General features: G+C 51.7%; 1 protein-coding gene across 9 annotated transcripts in view; it reads left to right on the top strand.

Annotated features, from left to right (window-relative positions):
* Nucleotides 1-19,605, top strand: part of SYNJ2 (synaptojanin 2) — a 95,354-nt gene that overhangs the window by 20,650 nt on the left and 55,099 nt on the right. For 8 of the 9 annotated variants that reach the window (XM_036886692.2, XM_036886693.2, XM_036886695.2 and 5 more), the window contains 3 exons: nt 2,957-3,043; nt 11,915-12,185; nt 16,370-16,595. In XM_036886692.2, the coding sequence (XP_036742587.2) occupies nt 2,957-3,043; nt 11,915-12,185; nt 16,370-16,595 (584 nt within the window). Of the gene's footprint in view, nt 1-2,956; nt 3,044-11,914; nt 12,186-16,369; nt 16,596-16,630; nt 17,519-19,605 lie in introns of those variants that run through there. The other variant, XM_036886697.2, reaches the window with a different exon arrangement.

Raw genomic sequence — 19,605 nt, 5'->3', positions numbered from 1 at the left:
GGAGGCCAGGCTCTGGGAGTGCTGGGAGCAGGGCAGCAAGGGCACCCTGCATCACGGGTGGGACGCCGCCCCTCATACATTCAGGGCTCACAGGGAGCCGGAGAGGAAGCTGACTGGAGAGGCAGTTTGCAGGGGACGCTGGGTGTCGAAGGACTGGCTCACCTAATGAAAAGGTCACCGAGTGTTAACGTGTCCCTCAGAAAGGTACGCTGCAGTCCTGACTCCCAGCAGGTCAGACTGTGACCTTATTTGGAGAAAGGGTCACTGCAGGTAATTAGCTGACATGAGGTGAGGTCATCCTATAAGAGGGTGGATCCTGAATCCAACACGACGAATACCTTTATAAGAAGAGGAGAGAGGCTCATAGGCACAGGAAAAGAAGGCCATCAGCTGAGGGAGGCAGAGATTGGAGGGATGCGGCGGCAGGCTGAGGACCAAGGGCCGCCAGCAGAAGCCGGCAGGGGACAGGGGCGGAGCCTCCCCTGGAACCTTCACAGTGAGCGTGGCCCCGCTGTCCCCTGGCTTTCAGACTTCTGGCCTCCAGAACTGTGAGATGCTAGAGTTTTGTTGTCTTAAGCCATCCAGTTTGTTTACAGTTAGTCTGCTTGTGATGGAAGACCAGCATTTTGTCACAGGACTGTCCACCCGCTAAGGTGGTGGCTGGCTGTGGTGAGGTTCTCATGTATAAAGGCAGAATGTTTGTATTACAAAGTCAGTAATCGACAGGATTCGATGGGACAAGGGAGCCCGGTTATATTGTGCTTTTTATATTTATATTAATATTTATTAGTATGTATTTATATTTAAAAGGTTTGCCTCTTAAATATGAGGGTGAAAAGCATTTTTTATTTGCGTAGGTTCAGTTTTCCTCGTGACAGATGACGTGACATGCGCTTGTCATCTGTGACCCAGCAGGGCAAAGAGGCCATTGTGTTTCCTCAGCTTTGCCGTGTGGTCACAGTCCCGCCTCTGAAGTGGGGGTTTGACCACTAGACACTTTAGCAGTTTCCTGATATTTTGTTTTATTGGGTTGGTATTATTTGCAGAGGTGGATGAACACACAAAGAGCTCCTTGTTTATGGCCAGCAAATGCGAGCTGATGATATTATGGCTTAAGGGTTCTGTTTGAGGCCTTTGCAAAACCCAGAAGGTTGACGTGCACATTTTGTGTCAGGGTTATTCCCTTGCATTTATAAACTTGTCTCCCAAGGTGGGAACTAGGAGCTGTCCAGTTTGCCTAACCCTGGTTCTGCCTGCAGCACCCACAGATGGAAACCCCACGTCCGGCCATGCACATGGCCTGCAGGAGGGACCCTCCCTTCTCCTGTGAGATTGGGACGTCCCAGGGCTTGCCTGAGCTAGAGCAGGGGGCAGGCCCATTTCTAGGGACACTCTGCAGGCACATGGCACAGTGCCCATCCTTCAGCAGATATGCCAAAGCACAGGACCTGGGGAGGCTGTCCTGGGTGGTCTGGGTGGACCCAGGGTGCTCACAAGGATGCTCAGAGGATGCAAGGTGGGGCAGGAGAGGAGAGAGAGTGAGATTTGCAGATGAGAGCAGAGTCAGAGCTTTGAGAGGGAGCGAAGGGTCCGGGGCTGAGGAATGCAGGTGGCTCCTAAAAGCTGGAAAAGGCCAGGACATGGATTCTGTGAGCTTCCAGAGATCACAGTCCTGCCCACACCTTGATTTTATCCAGTGAAATCTATTTCAGAGACTTTGGACCTGCCGAAGTCCAAGGTCATGAACGTGTATTGTTTTGGGCCGCTGAGTCTGTGGTCCGTTGTTACAGGAGCAGTAGGAGGCTAAAAATCATTCCGCACCTCTCCCAGCCCCATGTCCGAGGGCCTGTGGCCTTCTAGCCATTTTCATAATTATCTTTAGGTTCCTTTGTACGCCTCTCCCCGCGAAAAAACTAATCAATCAGAAAAATTCATGTGAGTATTAGTGGAAAATTTAACTTCATTAAATTCCTTCTTAACCTTTCCATTGTCACCAACTCCTTGGAGATTCTGATGAATTCTATGGATCCCAGCCCCATAAAAATATACATACAAAAATCAGATTCCACAGATTCCCCCAAAAGCTATCCTGTGAAGCTCCCGAATCTGCAGGGCCTTCCTCCCTCACCCTAGACTAAGAGCCCTTCTATTACTTCAATTCAACTGAGGCTGGGCGACGGCTTTCCTAATCAGTCTCCCAAATGGTATTCACCACATTCTTATTGGAGGATTCATCCATGTTTTGTATTTCGTCCTGTGCATTTGGAAACATTCTCCTGGGAACCAGTCCCAAGGCCTGACCCTGTAATGCCAAATGGGTCTGTGGCATTGCTGTAAAGGTTAAGCGCTCCCTGCTCCGGAGGGTCTGTCCCTCTGTCCTTCCCTCTGTCACTTTTGCCTTTACCCTGGGCTGCAGTTTGCCCTGGGTGTTAATGTGACTGCTGAAGACCCAGGGGGCTCTGGCCATGTCCCAGACCTGGGACACCGGACTGTCGGCTCAGCCTCCCCTGTGTGTTAGCAGATCCCTTGGGGCAGACCGGCATTGACAGGACAAAGCCTCTTGTGGACAGTACTTGGGAAGGAAGGCTCCCCCTATCAGGTACTGATGACTCATTCCTGTTCCGAGCATGCAGGCTGTGGTGTGGTGACCGAGGGCCAGGCTCAAGGCACCTGCCGCCAGCTCAGACCCAGTGCCTCCTGCCAGCTGGGACTCCCCTCACCCTCTCCAGTGCCTGGGAAGCTGTGGGCGCTTCTAGAGAGCAAGCTTTTCGTGGGAAGGTCTAAATGCCTGCAGCTCGGTGATTCACTAATCATAAAGCTGCCACACATTTCACTTGGTGCCGAGCTATTGTCTCTGCATTTTCTTTCCCCAGTGGGTGGGGACAGATGGAAGGCTGCAGTGAATGAACTCTAGCAGCAGACTTCCGCTGATGTCTACGATGTGTTTCTCCCCCAGCTCCGGAAGAAAAGGAGGTCATTAAAGGCCAGTATGGGAAGCTCACCGATGCTTATGGCTGCTTGGGGGAGCTCAGGTTAAAATCAGGTAAGTACCATTCAGATGGGCGGCAGCTGGCCGGACGCATGATGCTAGACTTCTGAGGCAAAGGCAGAGCCCCTTGTGTTAGTTTGGACAGACTGCTGGATTTTAGGCATTTTATTTGAAGTGTTCTGAGCTTTTTCAGTGTTTCTTTATTTTGCTGAGTCGGTCCTCATGCCGGGGAAGTCAAGGTGAGCGCAGCCTTGGGTCTCCCCTGTCTGGGCTGGTGGAGGAGATAGTGCCTCCAGCCCTGGCTGCGAAGGAAGCTCACCTTTATCATCTGCCCCCCAGGACCTGCATTTTACCAAAGCCTGGTTTGGGGGTTCTGCCCAGGGGGTTGTCATTTACAAGGGATCTGCACTCTAGAAGGGGTGGATGTGGGACGTGGAAGCCCTGGCACCTGCTGGCACACACCAGGTAGCAGGGCATGAGGGCGAGGCTCACAGGTTGAGCAGTGGGCCATGCAGTCTGACTTGGAAAGGAAGGGCATCCCTGCTCAGTATGAGACTCGCGGGGCTGAGCCTTCGCCCGGCTGCTGTTACGGGTTGCAGCCTCCCGGTGGGGCCACCACATCACCTCTGCGCCCCTGGACCTCACGGGAGCCACACTTCTGGGTCTGTAGCCACCATTTCCTTCCTCCTGTCTCTGCCACCTATTTTACGTTGGCCCCACCCAGTGTCTCCAGTGACTTATGGGGTCAAGACCAGAGGACAGGTGACATTTCTTATGTGTCCTGCTTGGTCAAAGTGGGAGTGGCTGTAAGTAAAATCCAGGCACTGTGGCTTTTCCTGAGCCGAGCTTTGTGTCCCCACAGCTGCTGTTTTCATAGACTGAGGATTTTTAAAGCCCACAGAGCAGCACTGTTGTTTGCCATTATTTTTCTGGTTTTTTTCTTTCATGGATGATTTTCCCTGAATTAGGATGATTACATCAGTCATTTCCAAACAGTGTTTAAGGAAAACATTCGGTACCCACATGACAAAATGCATTTATCAAATGTCTGTTTTATGCCAAGGGCTAGATATATATTAATGTATTTAATCCTAAAAATAAGCCGATATGACACTGTATTTTTTTCCCTCCTTTAAAGTAAAGGTAACAGGTTCAGAGGGTTGAAGTGACTTGCCTAAAGTAAGAAGCTTAGCGAGGATTCACACCCACATCTAGTTGCCTTCAAACACTTGCTTTTTCCATGAAAACGTGCTGCTTGCCAAGGGTTTTCTGTGGGATTTTCCCCCCTGCGGTGGTTTTTCTGTGGATAAAGTCCTGTGGCCCTTGCCTCAGTCGTGATGGTGTGTGGATGACAGCCAGCCTTAGGCAGTGTTGACTGCCAGACATCCTTTTAAGTATTTAAATTTATTAACTAGGACCTTCCAACAGTATTAACTGGGTGCTGTTACAATTCTGCTTTACATACAAGGAAAGAGAAGCTCAGAAAACTTCAATTCAGTGCTGTATTTCATCTATTCTGTGACTTCTTTTTAATATTGTAACCTCTTTGGCACTCAGGACATGTTACAGTTATAATTGACAACTTTTTTTTTACATAAGTTAATGATTACATGGGTTAATGATCCATACCTGGATTCAGTATAGCACCCTAGCTTGCCCAAGGTCAGGCAGTTCTCAGGTGGTGATCTGGGCTTTAAACTCATGCCTTCTGCCACCGAGGGCTGCTTTCAACCACCAGGCTGTTTTGTCCTGAAAGGGCAGGAAAGCTGACTTCCAAGGTCACGAAGAGCAGGACCTTTCCCCATGCCAGGGGAAAGCAGTTTCCTGGGCTCTGGTCTAAAGTCAGCTATAAGGAATTGTTCCTAACTGGGAGGGGCAGCAGCCCCCAGAGAGAGATTATCAGAGCCAGCCCGGGTGTCTGCAGGGCATCTGGCCCAGGGCGGGCTTCAGCAAATCAACCCCGGGGCAGGGAGTGTGGTGGGAGGCCACCAGCTCTCAGGGCTGCCCTGGCCAGGCCCTCCTCCCTGCAGCCACTGACCCCCTTCCCCTGCCTTCTCCTGAGGAGTGCGAGACCAGTCCCTGGCACGAAGGGCTGTCAGGTCCCCAGCCCCCATTTCCAATGTCCTCTGAGCACCCCCGGCCGCACCTGCCAGTCACCCTCCGGATGGGCTGTGAAGGCTGTCTGAGCGTTGGGGGCATGAGTTTGGTTTTGGGGATGTCAGGATGATTTGGCCTACTTTTTGCCCACTCCTGCACACGTCCTGGGAGATCTGAAGGATGGAAGCATCGGGGCTTACTGTCGAGTTTTCAAATCCCCTTTTGTTCCCCAAAGGAGTGTTTGTGCTTCGACTTGATTTTCCTTTCCCCTGCAAATCCCCAGCCCTGTGCTATGATCAGTTTTCTTCTCGCCTGCGGAGCGTGTTGGGAAGCACAGAGCGAAATCCCAATGTTCAGTTGCCACCAAAATGACCAGCCTGGGTGGGGGGTGGACCTCCCTTGACTTTTTGAGGCTGAGGGTCTCTGTACAAAGAGACTTTCCTTTGGGCTCTTAACTTGGGGCAAGTTGGTCCATTTCAAACTTGTCAGCTGAAAATAAAGTTTTATGTTAGAAATTAAGAAACATGCACAAATGTTGCATAAAAGCTTTATCCTAGATTCCTAGGTTTTCATGGAGAGCCCCAAATCCCTCCTACCTCCTGAAATGCCAGCAGGAAGAGGGCGGAGTCCTCACAATTAGCCAGGGAGTTGGCCTTCCTGATGTATACACAATACAAAGCACAGAAGGTGAGAGGCTCGCAGTAAAAAGAATTTATCCCCAATGATTATAGGGATTTAACTCCCTTTTAACCTAAGGTCTCAAGGCCTCCCTGCTTCATAGCCTCAAGGGTTGAATAAATTGAGGTCTGCAATGAATTCTGTATCCTCTAGTTGTGCAGTGCACAGCCTGTGAGCTGTACATGACAGCCCTATAAACTTTCCACCAGATGGCCCTCCTAGATTCTAGATCCTCCTGGACCCTTCAGCTTCTCAGCACCCTGACCTTCTGCATTCACTTAATCTCTCTAGCGCTGTTTTCCCACCTGTAAAACCAGGAAAACGGCCTCATCTCTCTCTTACATAGTACTTAAGAGATTCACATCAGAAAATGAACATGGTGCTGGACATGGGTACTGGGTGGGAGGGGGCTGGCCTGCAGAGGGGACCCTCTGGGAGAACTAGGCGTGTGCAGGGGAAAGCTCAGGCTGGGTGCCTTCGGGTCACTGACTCCTGCCTGGGCTAGCTGTGCGCGGTTCTGCGGACACTGGCTACACAAGGAAAAGTCTCTGGAGAGGGCAGCCTTACATTATTGAGTGTTTTGCGATTCAGGGCAAGCAGTGATATCTAGCAAGTCTTGAAATGGAATGGCTTCCATCAGTCTTAGAATAATTTATTTTCACTCCTATACCCAATGGTGCACTGGTAAATATTTGCCACCCAGCTCTCCATGGGGAAAAGCCCTAATATACAGTGTTTGCCAATTTCCATAGTACAAATACACCGACCCTGGCTGATTTCTGGCTGCTGATGCAGAGTTGGGAAAAGATGTGTACAGTGGGCTGGCTCTCAGGCGCTGGGGTGGGCTGCCAGCATGCTGCTGTCTGCACCACGTCCATGTGCCAGGAAAGGAAGGTGAAGAGGCGCCCAAGCCACGTGGACACCAGTATTTAGAATTCTGAGCTTGTTGGTGTTGGGGGAGCACCTCAGGGATCTCTGGGCAAAGCTCCTCACTTCAGGGTGGAAAGCACAGAGCTCCTAAGTCCTTTGTTCATAAATTTAAGTGTGAGAGTATCCTGTCTGAGCAGAAGGATAAGATGCCCTGTGGGCACTGCAGGGTTGAGATGGGTACAAACCCGGCCTGGGGGAGAACTCAAGGTTGAGCAAACACAGAAATGCTGGTGCAGGGGAAGCAGGAGGCCCAGCAGCCAGAACACACCCAGCATTGTCCCTGAATACATGGCATTGTGTCTATGTGACTCACTGCGATTCCAGTGCCAGGCCTCCCCGGCCAGATGACAAATGGCCACAGGGGGATAAGATGGAGACCCTGTGACTGCGGAGGCAGCGGGCATGGCAATGGTGGGTGTGATGCACACTTGAGTTTGGAAGGCAGCCCTTTTGAGGGAGAGAATTTCTAATTTGACATTGAGGTTTCAGAGTTTTTGTTTTTTTAAAAACTACAGAAGATAAAATTTACCATCTTAACCAATTTTAAGTTGTGGTTCAGTGGCATTAAAGACATTCACTGTCAGGCAACCGTCACTACCATCTGTCTTCAGAATGTTTTTCATCCTCCCAAACTGAAACCCTGTACCCACTAATATATTGAGGTGGTTATGTTCCATTTCTCTACCCTGCTTGTTCAGGCTGCAGGAGGAATTGTCCAGGAATTGTCTGGACCGGGAGCCCCTGTGGAGGGGTGTGTGTATGTGTGTGTGCACGTATGTCTGTATACCTGTGTGCATGTGCACGTGTGTGTGTCCCCGTCTAGTTCTCGTATGTCTTTTGGCCCGTGACCTATTGCTTGCCCTCGCCATCAGCTCGCCTGCTTGGCCACAGCCTCTAGCCAGGGCCTGGTCTGACTTTGGCCAGAGCCCTGGATCCAGAGTGTTCAAGCTGGAAGGGACATGGATCCCACCTGGTGCGCTCTCCTCTGAGGCCCAGAGAGGGTAGGACAGTTACCTGAGGCCCAGAGGCCATTGGAGGTGTGCAGAGCCCAGAGCCCCCTCTCCTGAGGCCGAGGCAAGTTGGAGTTCTGTCTTCCCTTGCTACAAGATCCTTAATGGGTTCAAGTCCCTGGGTCCACCCTCAACTAACAACTTCTGAGACCCTCCCTAGGCCTGGTTTACTTCTTGGCCATGAGGAAACTGGTCCTGCCGTACGGAAAACAAAGTCTGTATCCTGTGGTCAGGGTGAGCACCAGAGGGGACCTTGCACCTGGGGCAGGCTGGTCCCACCAGTCTCGCTTCTTTCCCCTGCACACCTTCGCTGTGGGGATCTTGGGGCCAACACCACCCTTTCAGATTGGCCAGGGGGGACAGTGACCCCTCTCACAGCCTGGTGCTAGGCTTGAACCAGGACCCTGTCTCTAAAACCTGTAGCATGTGAAGAGCACATGAAGGTGTTAAACAAAACTGGGTGGACAGGATCATGTGGTCCTGGAGTAGCAAGAAGCCACGTGCTGAGCAGAGTAGGGCTGTGTGGACCCCTCCTAAGGAGGCCATGGCCTAATGCAGGTCTTCGGGGTCCCCCAGGTCCTCAGTACTGTCCTACAGTCGGTTTCCTTAAGAACGGGCCTGTGACGAGGGGCCAGTTTCTCTTTCTCTTCGCCCCCCTACAGTCACCCTTCTCCCACCTCCCCTTTCTCCCATCCAGGATCTTACACTGGTGTGTTGCTCCGGGAAATAAATACCTCTAGGATGCCAAACAAAGGGACAATTAAAATATTGTCAGGAGTGTCCATGAAGTAAGTCTCCTCAGTGACTAGGTAACAAATTTATTTGTAAGTCAGGTGATAAACCCAGCTATTTGCTTTCTATAAAATTGAGGGAGACCTTGCCTGGGGCTCACAGCATTAACAATAATTCTGTGGATAGATCACTGTAATTTGTTTTGCAAGTAACTCAGAAGAACAGTGAAGAAAAATGGTCATTTCTATAATGAAGCTCATTCTATTCCCATCTATGAATGTGAACAAGGTTTCTTGGTGTTTACATTGATCAAAATGAAAATAGAACCAGAATTGGTATAGAATCTAGTTTCATCCCACCAATAAATAATTTTTAGCCATGATATATGAACTAGAAGTCCCATCTATTTCATTAAGAAATGCCTTTTCATCAGATCTTTACTTTTTATGTTAAATGATTATTTAGCAAAAATGTTTTGTTTACATTGACCAGTTACATAAGAAAAATCATTGCAGTGCTAACTCAAACTGAAGAAACTCTTTTTAAACACTCAACTTTGAGATCAGATTGCTGCACAGGATGAGAGGGTGATCAGTACAAGACATGGAAACAAGTTATGTTACAGTGGGATGAGAGTATGTGGAGAAAGTGGAGTGGAAATATGAGAAAAATCCCATCTGTTATTAAAGAACTTGTTCATGGATTCCTTTAAATAATAGATGGTGATGAGTATCAAATCACTGTCTAGATTCCCTTGGATACTGGTAAAGAAACCTATCACAGTTTTATTTTACATGTCAATATTTAGCATATGCTAAAACATGTATATTCAGAACCATTTAAATTAGATGAAAACATTTGGTATCAGTTTAAAAATGAGCAAGGGATATATTGGTCAACCACACCCTCAGCAAGACAGCAAGCCAAATTTTGATTGAAGGCTGCTGGGCCGAAGGACAGACAGAGCCTTGCCAGGGAGAGACCCGTGTTTGCATCTTGGGTCCACATCAGACTAGCTGTGCACTTGGGCGGATGAGTCAGCTCCCCTGGGAAACAGTCCTTTGTGTAGAATGGCAGTGTTATTAAGCAAGTTCGCAAGGATGTAGTTAAGAGCACCAGCTCTGGACCCAGATGTGGCTGGAGTTCTTGCCCAGCTGGTATAGCTAAAAAGTGGATTCATATCCCCAGCTCCTGCAGTGTCTCCTTGAGCAGGCTGCTTAGCTTCTCTGTACCTCCATCTCCCTTCCTATAAAATGGGGCTAAAAATGGTACTTCCCCACAGAGTTGTTGCAAGTTTGTGGAGCAGTGCCTGTTGCATGGTGAGCCCTGCCCTGAGGACTGGCTGTCATTAATGTGCCTGATTCCAACGCTCTCCTATGTGGTGGCTTGTATTCGCCTGTATTCTCTCCTGAGCCTCTCATTCCAGGAGCCCAAATTCTCAATTTATTCAAGAGCCTTTTCATGTCTGCTGCAGCACGCACATCCTGAGCCTCCCCCGGGCTGCTGCCCTGCACAGCAAATGCCGACTGTCTTCAAAGCAGCCTGGGCCTCCTGCCAGGGACTTGGTCACCCCACGCAGAGGCTGTTGAGGAAGCCATGCTAGAAATCAGCTTCACAACTCGGGTAGAGAGCTTAAAGTAAAATTTTCCATGCCTCTCCCAGATCGCACTGGCTAGAGTCCAGGCCTGGCTCGCAGACCAGGCCACGGGCCATCCGTGCCACTGCTCTGACCTTTCCGAATGGGGCTTCCCTGCCCTGAGCCCATCAGAAGATGCAGGTGGGATGCTGGGCCTTGGGTCTCCCCAGGGTGTGGGGATATTTGCATTCATGAGGCTGTAATTCGAGGACATCAACCCCACATAAACCCCGCCTATCTTCCAGAAGTGACACTTGCCCTACCTAAGGCACTCTGCCCCTGCCACCTGTCACTCCCATTGCATAATGCCCTCTTCTTAGGTTGTTGTAAAGTAGGTCCCGGTGATCTGACTGGGGAGGTGGGATACGAGCCCCTGTAGCTGCCCCGATGGCCCCCTGCCCTCCGTAGGCCTGGTACAAGTGGTGGCCTATTTATTGAATGAAGTCATTTTGCGAGAAACCAGAGGCCACCTGCCCCGGCAGGTGTGAGGAGGGTGGTGGGCAGTGGACGTGGTGTTCTTGAGGGTCTTTTATCAGAGTGTCCAGAGGTCTAAGAACACAGACTGCCATGGCTCCAGATAATGACCACTGACCATCGGAGTAGATCTGGCTGGGAACGTGTCTTTAACCTCAGCAGGTGGGAAGAGTGTCCTCTGGACCAGAGCTGTGCCAGCCCCTGAAGGCCAGTCAGTCACCCAAGGCAGTCTCCTGGGCCCTCTCCTGACGTAGAGGACACAGGGCGCCGTCCCACTGTCCCCAGAGCAGAGCATTGCCATGCGCCCCAGACGCACTTGGCACGGGTTTGTCAGCACTTTTGTGCACCAGAGCCTGCTGCGCAGTGGGGGTGTGGCCAGCATGGTGGGGTCCCTGTAGAGGGGTGTCTCGTTCTCCTGGAAGTGGGCTCACAGTGGTTTGGGCGACCCCTCCCTGGGGGCGCAGAGGCCTTGAGCTGCTCTCTCATGGGCTTATTTAGAAAGTATTCATCCAACACTCACCGTGTACAGAGGGGGATATAACACAGAAACAGCCCGGCCCCTAAAGATGCTTCGATCTATGGGGCGCTTGGGTGGGGAAGGAGGTCGTTAGCTTGCTAACAGGGATGCTGTAGGCCTCAAGAGTGGGCACCTAACAGTTCTGGGAGAGCAGGGAAGGCTCCTTGGGCAAGGTGCTGCCAACTTGACCCCTGAAGGCTGGAGAGGAGTTCTGGACAAGGGGCAGAGGCAGGCTGGTCCTGAGCGCACTGGAAGGCTCGTGCTGTTCCAGACGGAGGAGTAGCTGGGCAGGTGGTGGTGGGATCTGGGGAAGAGGCAGTGGTTTGGGCAAAGGCCCAGGGGTGTGAGGGCACAGGGCACTTTGAGGAGCTACAGAGGACCTGTGAGAGGTCTCCGTTAGGAGGGCCTGGGAGGCCACTGCAGCAGCAGCTTGCAGGGCTGAGCCCGGCTGGTGCCCTGAGCCAGGCTGCAGGGAGGATTTGTGGGGACCGTAGCCTGGAGAGGCTTTTGTGGCAGACCCAGGGAGAGGTGTGGGGTGGGAAGGCTCCAGGCCACTGACCCTCCGGGTCTGGTGGCTGCAAACCTCCCGGGGGATTGTTGAGGCGGATTGCAGGCCCCACACCCAGAGCTCTGGATGCACAGAGAGTTGCATTTCTCACGGGCTGCCAGGGGGTGCTGCTGTGGGCAGGCAATGGGGATTGAGTTTGGGGGTGGGAGGTGCCAGGGCTGCGAGAAGTGAGCCGGAGGCCTGGCTGTCAATCCCAAGCCCTGCGCTGTCCACACCCTGCTTCCCTGTATGCTCTTCTGCAGCATGCGACAGATCTAAGCCTTCCTGTCTGGTTCTCTTGCAGGTGGCGCGTCCCTGAGCTTCCTGGTTTTGGTGACTGGCTGTGTGTCTGTGGGCAGAATCCCAGAGGCAGAAATCTACAAAATCACTGCCACGGATTTTTACCCCCTTCAGGAGGAGGCCAAGGAGGAGGACCGCCTTGCAGCCCTGCGGAAAATCCTCTCCTCGGGGGTCTTCTACTTCTCGTGGCCCAACGAAGGGTCTCACTTTGACCTCACCGTCCGGGCACAGAAGCAGGGCGATGACAGCTACGAATGGGGGAGCTCCTTCTTTTGGTGAGGGCACACGGCCCTGCGGCTCCTCCCCAGGTTACATGGAGGGTGGCTCTGATTGGCATCTGCGTCCTTGACCTCTGCTTTGCATGGTGCCCAGAGCCCTGGGTTACCTCTGAAGCTTCGGTCCTTGCTCTCAATGCAAAGAGAAGAAAACTGCACCAACATTCCCCATCCCTGGGATCAGGGAAGGTGTTCAGAGTGGTCTAATGCACATTAGTAAACGAAATCTGCCCCATAAATAAAGAGCGTCAGAGCCAACATGCACCAGGTGCCGTCTAAGGGCTGGGCCCATGCTCAGCACGGCTGTGCTCAGCTCAGCAAGCCTGGTTACTCTCCGGTGCCCAGGCATTTACTGCTGACATTTATAAAGCACTCATGCTCTGGGCACTGTTCTAGTTCCCTGTGGATAATAACAGAATCCTCATAGGAATCTAGGAGGGAGGATCTGTTATCCCCGTTTTACAGGAGACGGAGGCTTGAACAAGAGAGGGAATTTGAACCCAGGCATCGTGGCTCCAGATCCCGTGTTGTTAGTCACAAAGCCAAACCGCCCAACCAGGGGGAAGCAATCCTGCCAAGGTGACGTGCAGCAGGGTGCTAGGACACGTCTCAAAGCCCAGACGGAGGCGGCTGGATGTCTGTGTGTTTAGGGCCAGTCGGGGTCCTCCTGCACAGCCAGCCAGGTGTGGATGACCCTATAAGTATGTAACTTATTTGTTGCCCTTTCTGGGGCCTGGGGGTCAGCAAGTTACATATGGTGGTGTCCAGGGATGCTGTTCACCTCAGATTTTCCAGATGTGTGAGAAGTGCATCAAAAGCAGAAGTGGTGAAAATCCTGCTATAGAAAATCCCACTGCCCCTCATGGATTGGGATGTTCTTAGGGCTCCCTTTTGGGGCTATGCCAGTTCCCCAGCCCGAAGACAGGGTTGGGAGGTGGGCTTATGCCCTTTATGCATGGCTCCTTCCCTTTGCCCAGTCAGAGGACAGCATAGTCACCACTGGGTAAGTGTTCTTCCTCACTGCTTTGGAGCCCCCACGAGGGAATTCCTGACTTCTGTCTGGAGAAAGGGGGCCTCACCATATCCTTGGTGTGTCCTGGCGCTCTCCACCCCCAGGTCCTCTTAGGTCCTCAGGTTTTGTTGAGCTTTAGGGGACGTAATGTGCTCAAACTTTAAAACGCAAGTGAACTGCCGGCCAGTCTTGTTAAAATGTGGGTTCTGATTCAACAGGTCCAGGCTGGGGCCTGAGACAGCGTTTCTAGCAAGGTGATGATGGTATGATCTATGCTGCTCATGTGAGGACCACACTCTGAGTACCAGGTCCAGGTGGTGGTGGTTTGTGAATCCTCTTTGCAGGGACCAGCTGGTGCATGTGCCCTGAAGGCAGCCAGGCTTAGCAGTGCCAGGGCCGTGGGTTATGGGGGTGTTTGTGTAAAGCCACGGAGCCATTTCAGCCAGTATGATTGGGTTAGCGGAGGTGCTGTGTCAGAGACTGTGACATTCCTTGGAAGCATCCAAGGACTCCAGGGGATGCCTGCGAGTCTGGATGGCCCCCCACCACTGTAACTGCCTTCCTCAGGCCTCCTTCTGCCAGCAATGTGGTGGAAACCCGAGGCACACAAACCGCAGTGAGACAAAGTGGAGATTCGTGAAGAGGCTGCAAGGTGCTTGGGAAAGGGCACCCCGAGTGGACACAGCCACTGTGCTAGTTGAGATGTGGTGGCCATGCTGTAGGGTGCCAGAAGGCCGGGTCGGACCACATTCCAGGGCGTGGTGTTTGGGCCCAGGGCGGTACCCACAGGACTGACCACAGTTGAGTCAGCCCTGGCTGAGTGGTCATGGGCTTGATTGCCTCCACACTCCATTTGGGGTGCTTGCGTTCCAGGTCTGGACCCACATCTGGAGTCACATAGGGCCGACACTTCATGTGACTGGTGGTTGAGGGAGCGTGTTGGGCAGGGAGAAATCACTTTTCTGGGCTGATTGTTGACCCCACTGGTAATCGCTACCCAGTATAATCAAGGCCTGGGAGGAAGCGCCCAGCTGTTTTCCTTTATAGATCTGGGTCTCTTCATCTGAGGATTCAGGGTCCTCCCACAGAGGGTGAGGCCAGTGTGACTACAAGCAGGGACTACTCAGAGTTGTCCATTTGGCAGAAGGCTCCCCCTCCTGACCCTTGGTGTCTAATGGCAGCTGTTGCTGGCTGGCTGGAAGACTCAGATTTTCTGGAGGCTTTGCTTTGATGCCATGTGCAGATTTAATGCATTTGTTACTAGAGCTGGTTTATCATCTGTATTTTAAAGAGTGATTCAGCAGAGGGAATTATGTTTTTATAAAGTAGTGTTTTATGATTGCATTTTTTGGGCAGCACTGTGGCTGAGAGGTCAGAAGCGCCCTGCCCTGTGGCCAGTCCCCGAGGGGGTGTCTCAGCGCCTGACCGAAGGGGGAGCCCGGCCTAAGAGCTGGGAGTGGCTGCTGCTTGCCGTTTAGGAAAGCCACCTGTGATGTCTGAGCTTACAGCACGCTTCTTCATAAGTGAGAGAATGCCATCTTTGAGGAAGGCTTACTGGCAGGGATAGTGCCGCTTTTTTTAAACAAATAGGGCACTGTGATCTAGATTTGCTTAATACCCTGGAAGAGAGTCTCCCGTGAGGGTTCCTGCCTCCCTGGAGTGTGGTAGGGCCTCAGAACCGCCCTGCTCAGGTACCCCAGGCACACGTCTGTGCAGCCCGGCAGCAGCCCACCGTGTCCGGGTGCCCATGCAGCCCCTGCTCTGGGGCCTCGCTTCTCAGAGCGGCCACCGGCTCTACTCGGTTAGCTGGGTGGGTGTGGGAAAGGCTGAGCAAGGGGGAGATGAGAGGAGGATGTGGCCGGGCACGGGGGCTGCTGGAACTGCAGGCCGTCATCAGGAGAGGCGTGAGTGAGGAGCAGAGGCTCAGTGACCTTGGGCAAGGGCTTCCCTTTCTGTGACTCGGTTTCTCTATCCATAAAGTGGAGTGAATGGTAATACCTTTCCCACAGTGTTGTTTCGAGGATGAAATGCATTGCCTGGAGTGGTGCTTGGTGCATTTGATAAACAGCAGCTGTTACCCCACAATTAACATCACGGACACTGGGGTTCTCTGGAGCCCAGTGATCCACCGGCATTAGGCGATCCTGGAACTTGGGTTGTTTTATTTTCCTTACTTGGATTGCTGTGTAGTGCTGTCATCTTCACCTCATGGGATATGCACATCATTTAAGCATGCATATATATATATATATATTTTTTTTTTAATAATTATTTTTTATTGAAGGGTAGTTGACGCACAGTATTACATTACATTAGTTTCAAGTGTACAACACAGTGGTAGAACATTTATATACATAATTCTAGGTTCCAGCTATCACCCTACCAAGCTGTTACAATATCTTGACTATATTCCTTATGCTATACATTACATCCCGGTTACTTATTTATTTTACCATTGGAAGTGTGTACTTTTTTTTTTTTTTTTTTGTGAGGGCATCTCTCATATTTATTGATCAAATGGTTGTTAACGACAATAAAATTCTGTATAGGGGAGTCAGTGCTCAATGCACAATCATTAATCCACCCCAAGCCTAATTTTCATCAGTCTCCAATCTTCTGAGGCATAACAAACAAGTTCTTACATGGAGAACAAATTCTTACATAATGAATAAGTTACATAGTGAACAGTACAAGGGCAGTCATCACAGAAACTTTCGGTTTTAAGCATGCATATATTTAATATGAATCCTTTTACCACTTACCATCACATAATTATTTGTGATTCTAATCACAAGCATGATGAAATTTTTTACTGATGGGTCTTAGGATTAAAAAATATGGAGATCAAGGGTCTGAACAGAGGCTCTTCTGAAATTCCCTGAAAGGTGTGTGGTTGGCTCACACTCCTGCTGGGCTGCATGGGCTGACTGAGGGTGCTGGGGGCTTGGGGAAAGGACTCCACCTTAGCTGCCCGGGGGCCCTGCTGTTCAGAGTCTCGCAGAAGCTTGAGAACATCCCGAGCTACATGTTCCCAGTGCCGGGTTTCCGGGAGCTGTGCTCATTCGCCTCATCCAGGGAGGGAATGTGGGCCCACAGGTGCCCCGTGCCTGCTTGCTTTGGGTTCAGGGTTTCCGGGAGGATATGAGGTGATCTGAATTGCTCCATTTTGCAGGAACCAGCTGCTGCATGTGCCCCTGAGGCAACACCAGGTGAGCTGCTGTGACTGGCTACTGAAGGTCATTTGCGGGGTTGTGGCCATCCGCACGGTGTACGCCTCACACAAGCAGGCCAAGGCCTGCCTCATCTCTCGCATCAGCTGCGAGCGCGCCGGTGCTCGCTTCTACACCCGAGGTGTGAACGATGATGGCCACGTGTCCAACTTCGTGGAGACAGAGCAGGTCAGTGCTTGGGCTGGGCCGTGGACTCCAGTGGTTCAGGGTGGATGCAGCCGTGCAAATGTGTTTCCATTTGGGGCAGAAGAGGCCCAGACTTACCTGGGGCAGTTTCTGGTGAGCATGGCTCCTGACTCTCATTGCAGAATGGAATGAGTAACTGGGGCTCTGGCCTGCAACGTGGCCTCTGATTTGCGTGGTGTATCTCTTATGGTACGCTTCTCACGCTGGGAAAATACTGCTGACCAGAGAGGTATTGCCAGCTAGAAGGAAGCTGGAATTTGTGCTATGATCGGGAAGGGTGGTAGTGATTTAAAGAGCAGCTGATGGATGAACCAACACAGTTTGAAGATCTTTTTAAAGCAAAAGTAAATAGATCAATAAGGGGAGGATGAGAGAAGAAACAATTACTTTTTATTCTCAACTGAAGCTTCATCCTAGGAGCAAGGCTTAGCACCTGGCAGTTGTGAAATCTGCCAGTTACACGACAGTTGCTTTCAGTGTCCATGGAATAGAACCATCTGCCTCATTTCTCATTGATTTTTTTTTCTCCTGTTCTTATTCCCAGAGATGCTGTCTTACAGCTGTTTTTTAATTTTTTTGTCTAACTTGTCATCTGTTGATAATGCCACCATGTAGATGAACAGGTGGAATAAATGATAAACAAGGCGAGCCCCACGCAAGGCCTCAGGTGCAGACTCACTGCAGAGTCAAGCTGCAAACAGCCTGTGATTATCGAGGGCCGATGTGGCTTGAGTCCCCTCCTTACACTGGCGCTGTGTGTGAGAGGCGTTTCCCGGCAGGACTCTAGCCCCTTTAGCACAGATTTAAGTGCCTGCCCGCGGTGTGTGAGCCGCCCTGTGCTGGGGCTTTCAGAGGCACAAAGGTGCAAGTCCGCGTGGAGTCCGGCGCTGGAACAGGAACTGAAGGTGAGCAGCAGGGCAGTTTCCTGCCCACGACTTCTGTTCACACTGTCTCCTTTCCAGGATATTGATGAAGCTGGTAAATACGTATCTGTTTAAAAATATAGAGAAGATGTGGCCCCAAATGGAAGCTGTTTTCTTTTTTTTTTCTTTTTTCTGTACGACAGAAATTACTCCCTTTTGTTCTCATGCCCCACCTTCACGGCCACTTTCCTTCCCAACTTTCATCCTTACGATATTAGCTTTCAAATCATTCAGTTCATGCAACAAATCTTTATATTTTACTTGTCTGTCAAGGGCTGGGTGCTGTGCTGGGAACTAGGGGCCAAAGGTGCCAAGGATTTTTCTACAAATCAAAATACCAAAGGCCATGGGTGGTAATGAGGCCTGATTGGGGGGTCTTCACTGGGCAGCCAGAGTGAGGCCTTTGCCCCTTTTCCATCCAGCCCAGGGCAGATAGGGCCTCATTCGGACCTCTTGTTTGGTGCTCCTCATCTCCTTGGATTTCAACTGGTTTTTTAAAAGTTGAGATTTCGTCTTGTGTGTCTTACCAAGTACGTCACTGGAAATCAACTGCCCTCCACATCACCATTCCTAGGAGACAGGAATTAGCCGCCTCAGGCTGGTGTAACGAAGTACCACAAAGGGTGTGACTTAAAACAGCTGAAACGCACTGTCTCACAGTCCTGGAGGCCAGATGTCCAAAAGCACGGTGTGGCCAGGACTGTGCTGTCCCTGGAGTCCGCCTCATTGCCGTGTGGCTTCCAATGATTGGGTTAGGGGTCCCCCTACATCTTGATTAATAGCGTCTGCAGTGACCCCCACCCCAAACATCTTCACATTATGAGGTGCTGGGGGTTAGACTTAGACATATCTTTTTTGGGGACACAATTCACCCTATAACCAGGACATAATCTGATGTTCAAGTAAAGTAAAACTCAGTGTTACCTGCTTTAGGTGGAGTATGTTTAGCTTTACGGAAAGCGCCCTCTTGTCTTCCCTTTTCTCAGTTCACTGCAGATGAGCATCGGGCCGGCATTCCAACTATCATACTGCATGTGCCCACTTGTGTCTGTCTCCTGGGTGCCCAGGTCACTTGCTTGGGCTCAGAGGCAGGGACCTCGTCCCCTGCTTCACCTGCCCCTCTAAGGCCAGCCCCACAGGGCTGCAGAGACACCATGGGGCTGCCCTTCCGGCTCTGGGGCCTGCAGCCCTGTGCCACGTAAACGGCCTCTGCCCGCCTCCCTTATCGGGAGGGGCTTCTTGCCTCCCCTGCCTTCGTGGTCTTCCTCGTTTGTGCTTTCCCTCCCTGTCCTCTGGGGTCTTGGTCAGATAGTGCCGCTCTCTCCACGAGCCCTCGTCCCGACCTTGCTCCCAGGACGTCCTCCGTCTGCTGTCCACCCAGAGACGGCCAGGGGCGGCAAAGGAGGCTCCCACTGGGGACCAGCTGACGGCAACTTGGCCCCTTGGTGATTCTGTCTTCCCCAGACAGTAACAAGGCAGGAGGGCCATGGCATTGCACTCGAAGCTCTTCTTTGGGGGGCAAATACATTTCAGGGTACTCCGAAAGGGTCATGTGCTCTCTGCCATGAGAGGTGGAGCCCAGCATGGTTCCTGCCATCAGAGAGCCCCCAGACGGTGTGACCCCCGTGGTGTGCTGAGAGTGGGGCAGGGGTCAGTCCCCAAAGCTGATTTCAGGTGTGTCCTCATTGACAACGTGGAGGCAAACGCTGAGCCCCTGAGCTGAGTTCAACTGTGAGCCTGCTGGATGGGGAAGCAGCAGGAACGACACAGATGAGCTGGCCGTCCAGACACGTGACTTCAGCCCCCTAAGCGTGTTTCCCATGGCCAGGGCTGTGGGACTCCTGCCTGGAGAGAGGGAAAGAGGGAGACGGGCAAGACAGCAGAGCAGGTGAGGGCAGGGGGAGGCCTGTGGGGAGAGGGCCCTGCGGTAGGGGGAAGCTGAGGTCACATGGGAAGAGGAGGCAGCCAAGGAGAGCAGCGAGGGCATGGTCGTCTTCGGGCCGCGTCCTGCTGGGGGACGCCCTGATGGAGAAAGGAAGGGACACAAAACTGTGCTGCTCCTGTTTGTA

This window comes from Manis pentadactyla, chromosome 12, assembly GCF_030020395.1.
Source record: "Manis pentadactyla isolate mManPen7 chromosome 12, mManPen7.hap1, whole genome shotgun sequence".
In the NCBI taxonomy this organism is placed as follows: domain Eukaryota; kingdom Metazoa; phylum Chordata; class Mammalia; order Pholidota; family Manidae; genus Manis; species Manis pentadactyla.
Note: the sequence above shows the minus strand (reverse complement) of the source record. Positions and strands in the feature narration are given on the sequence as shown.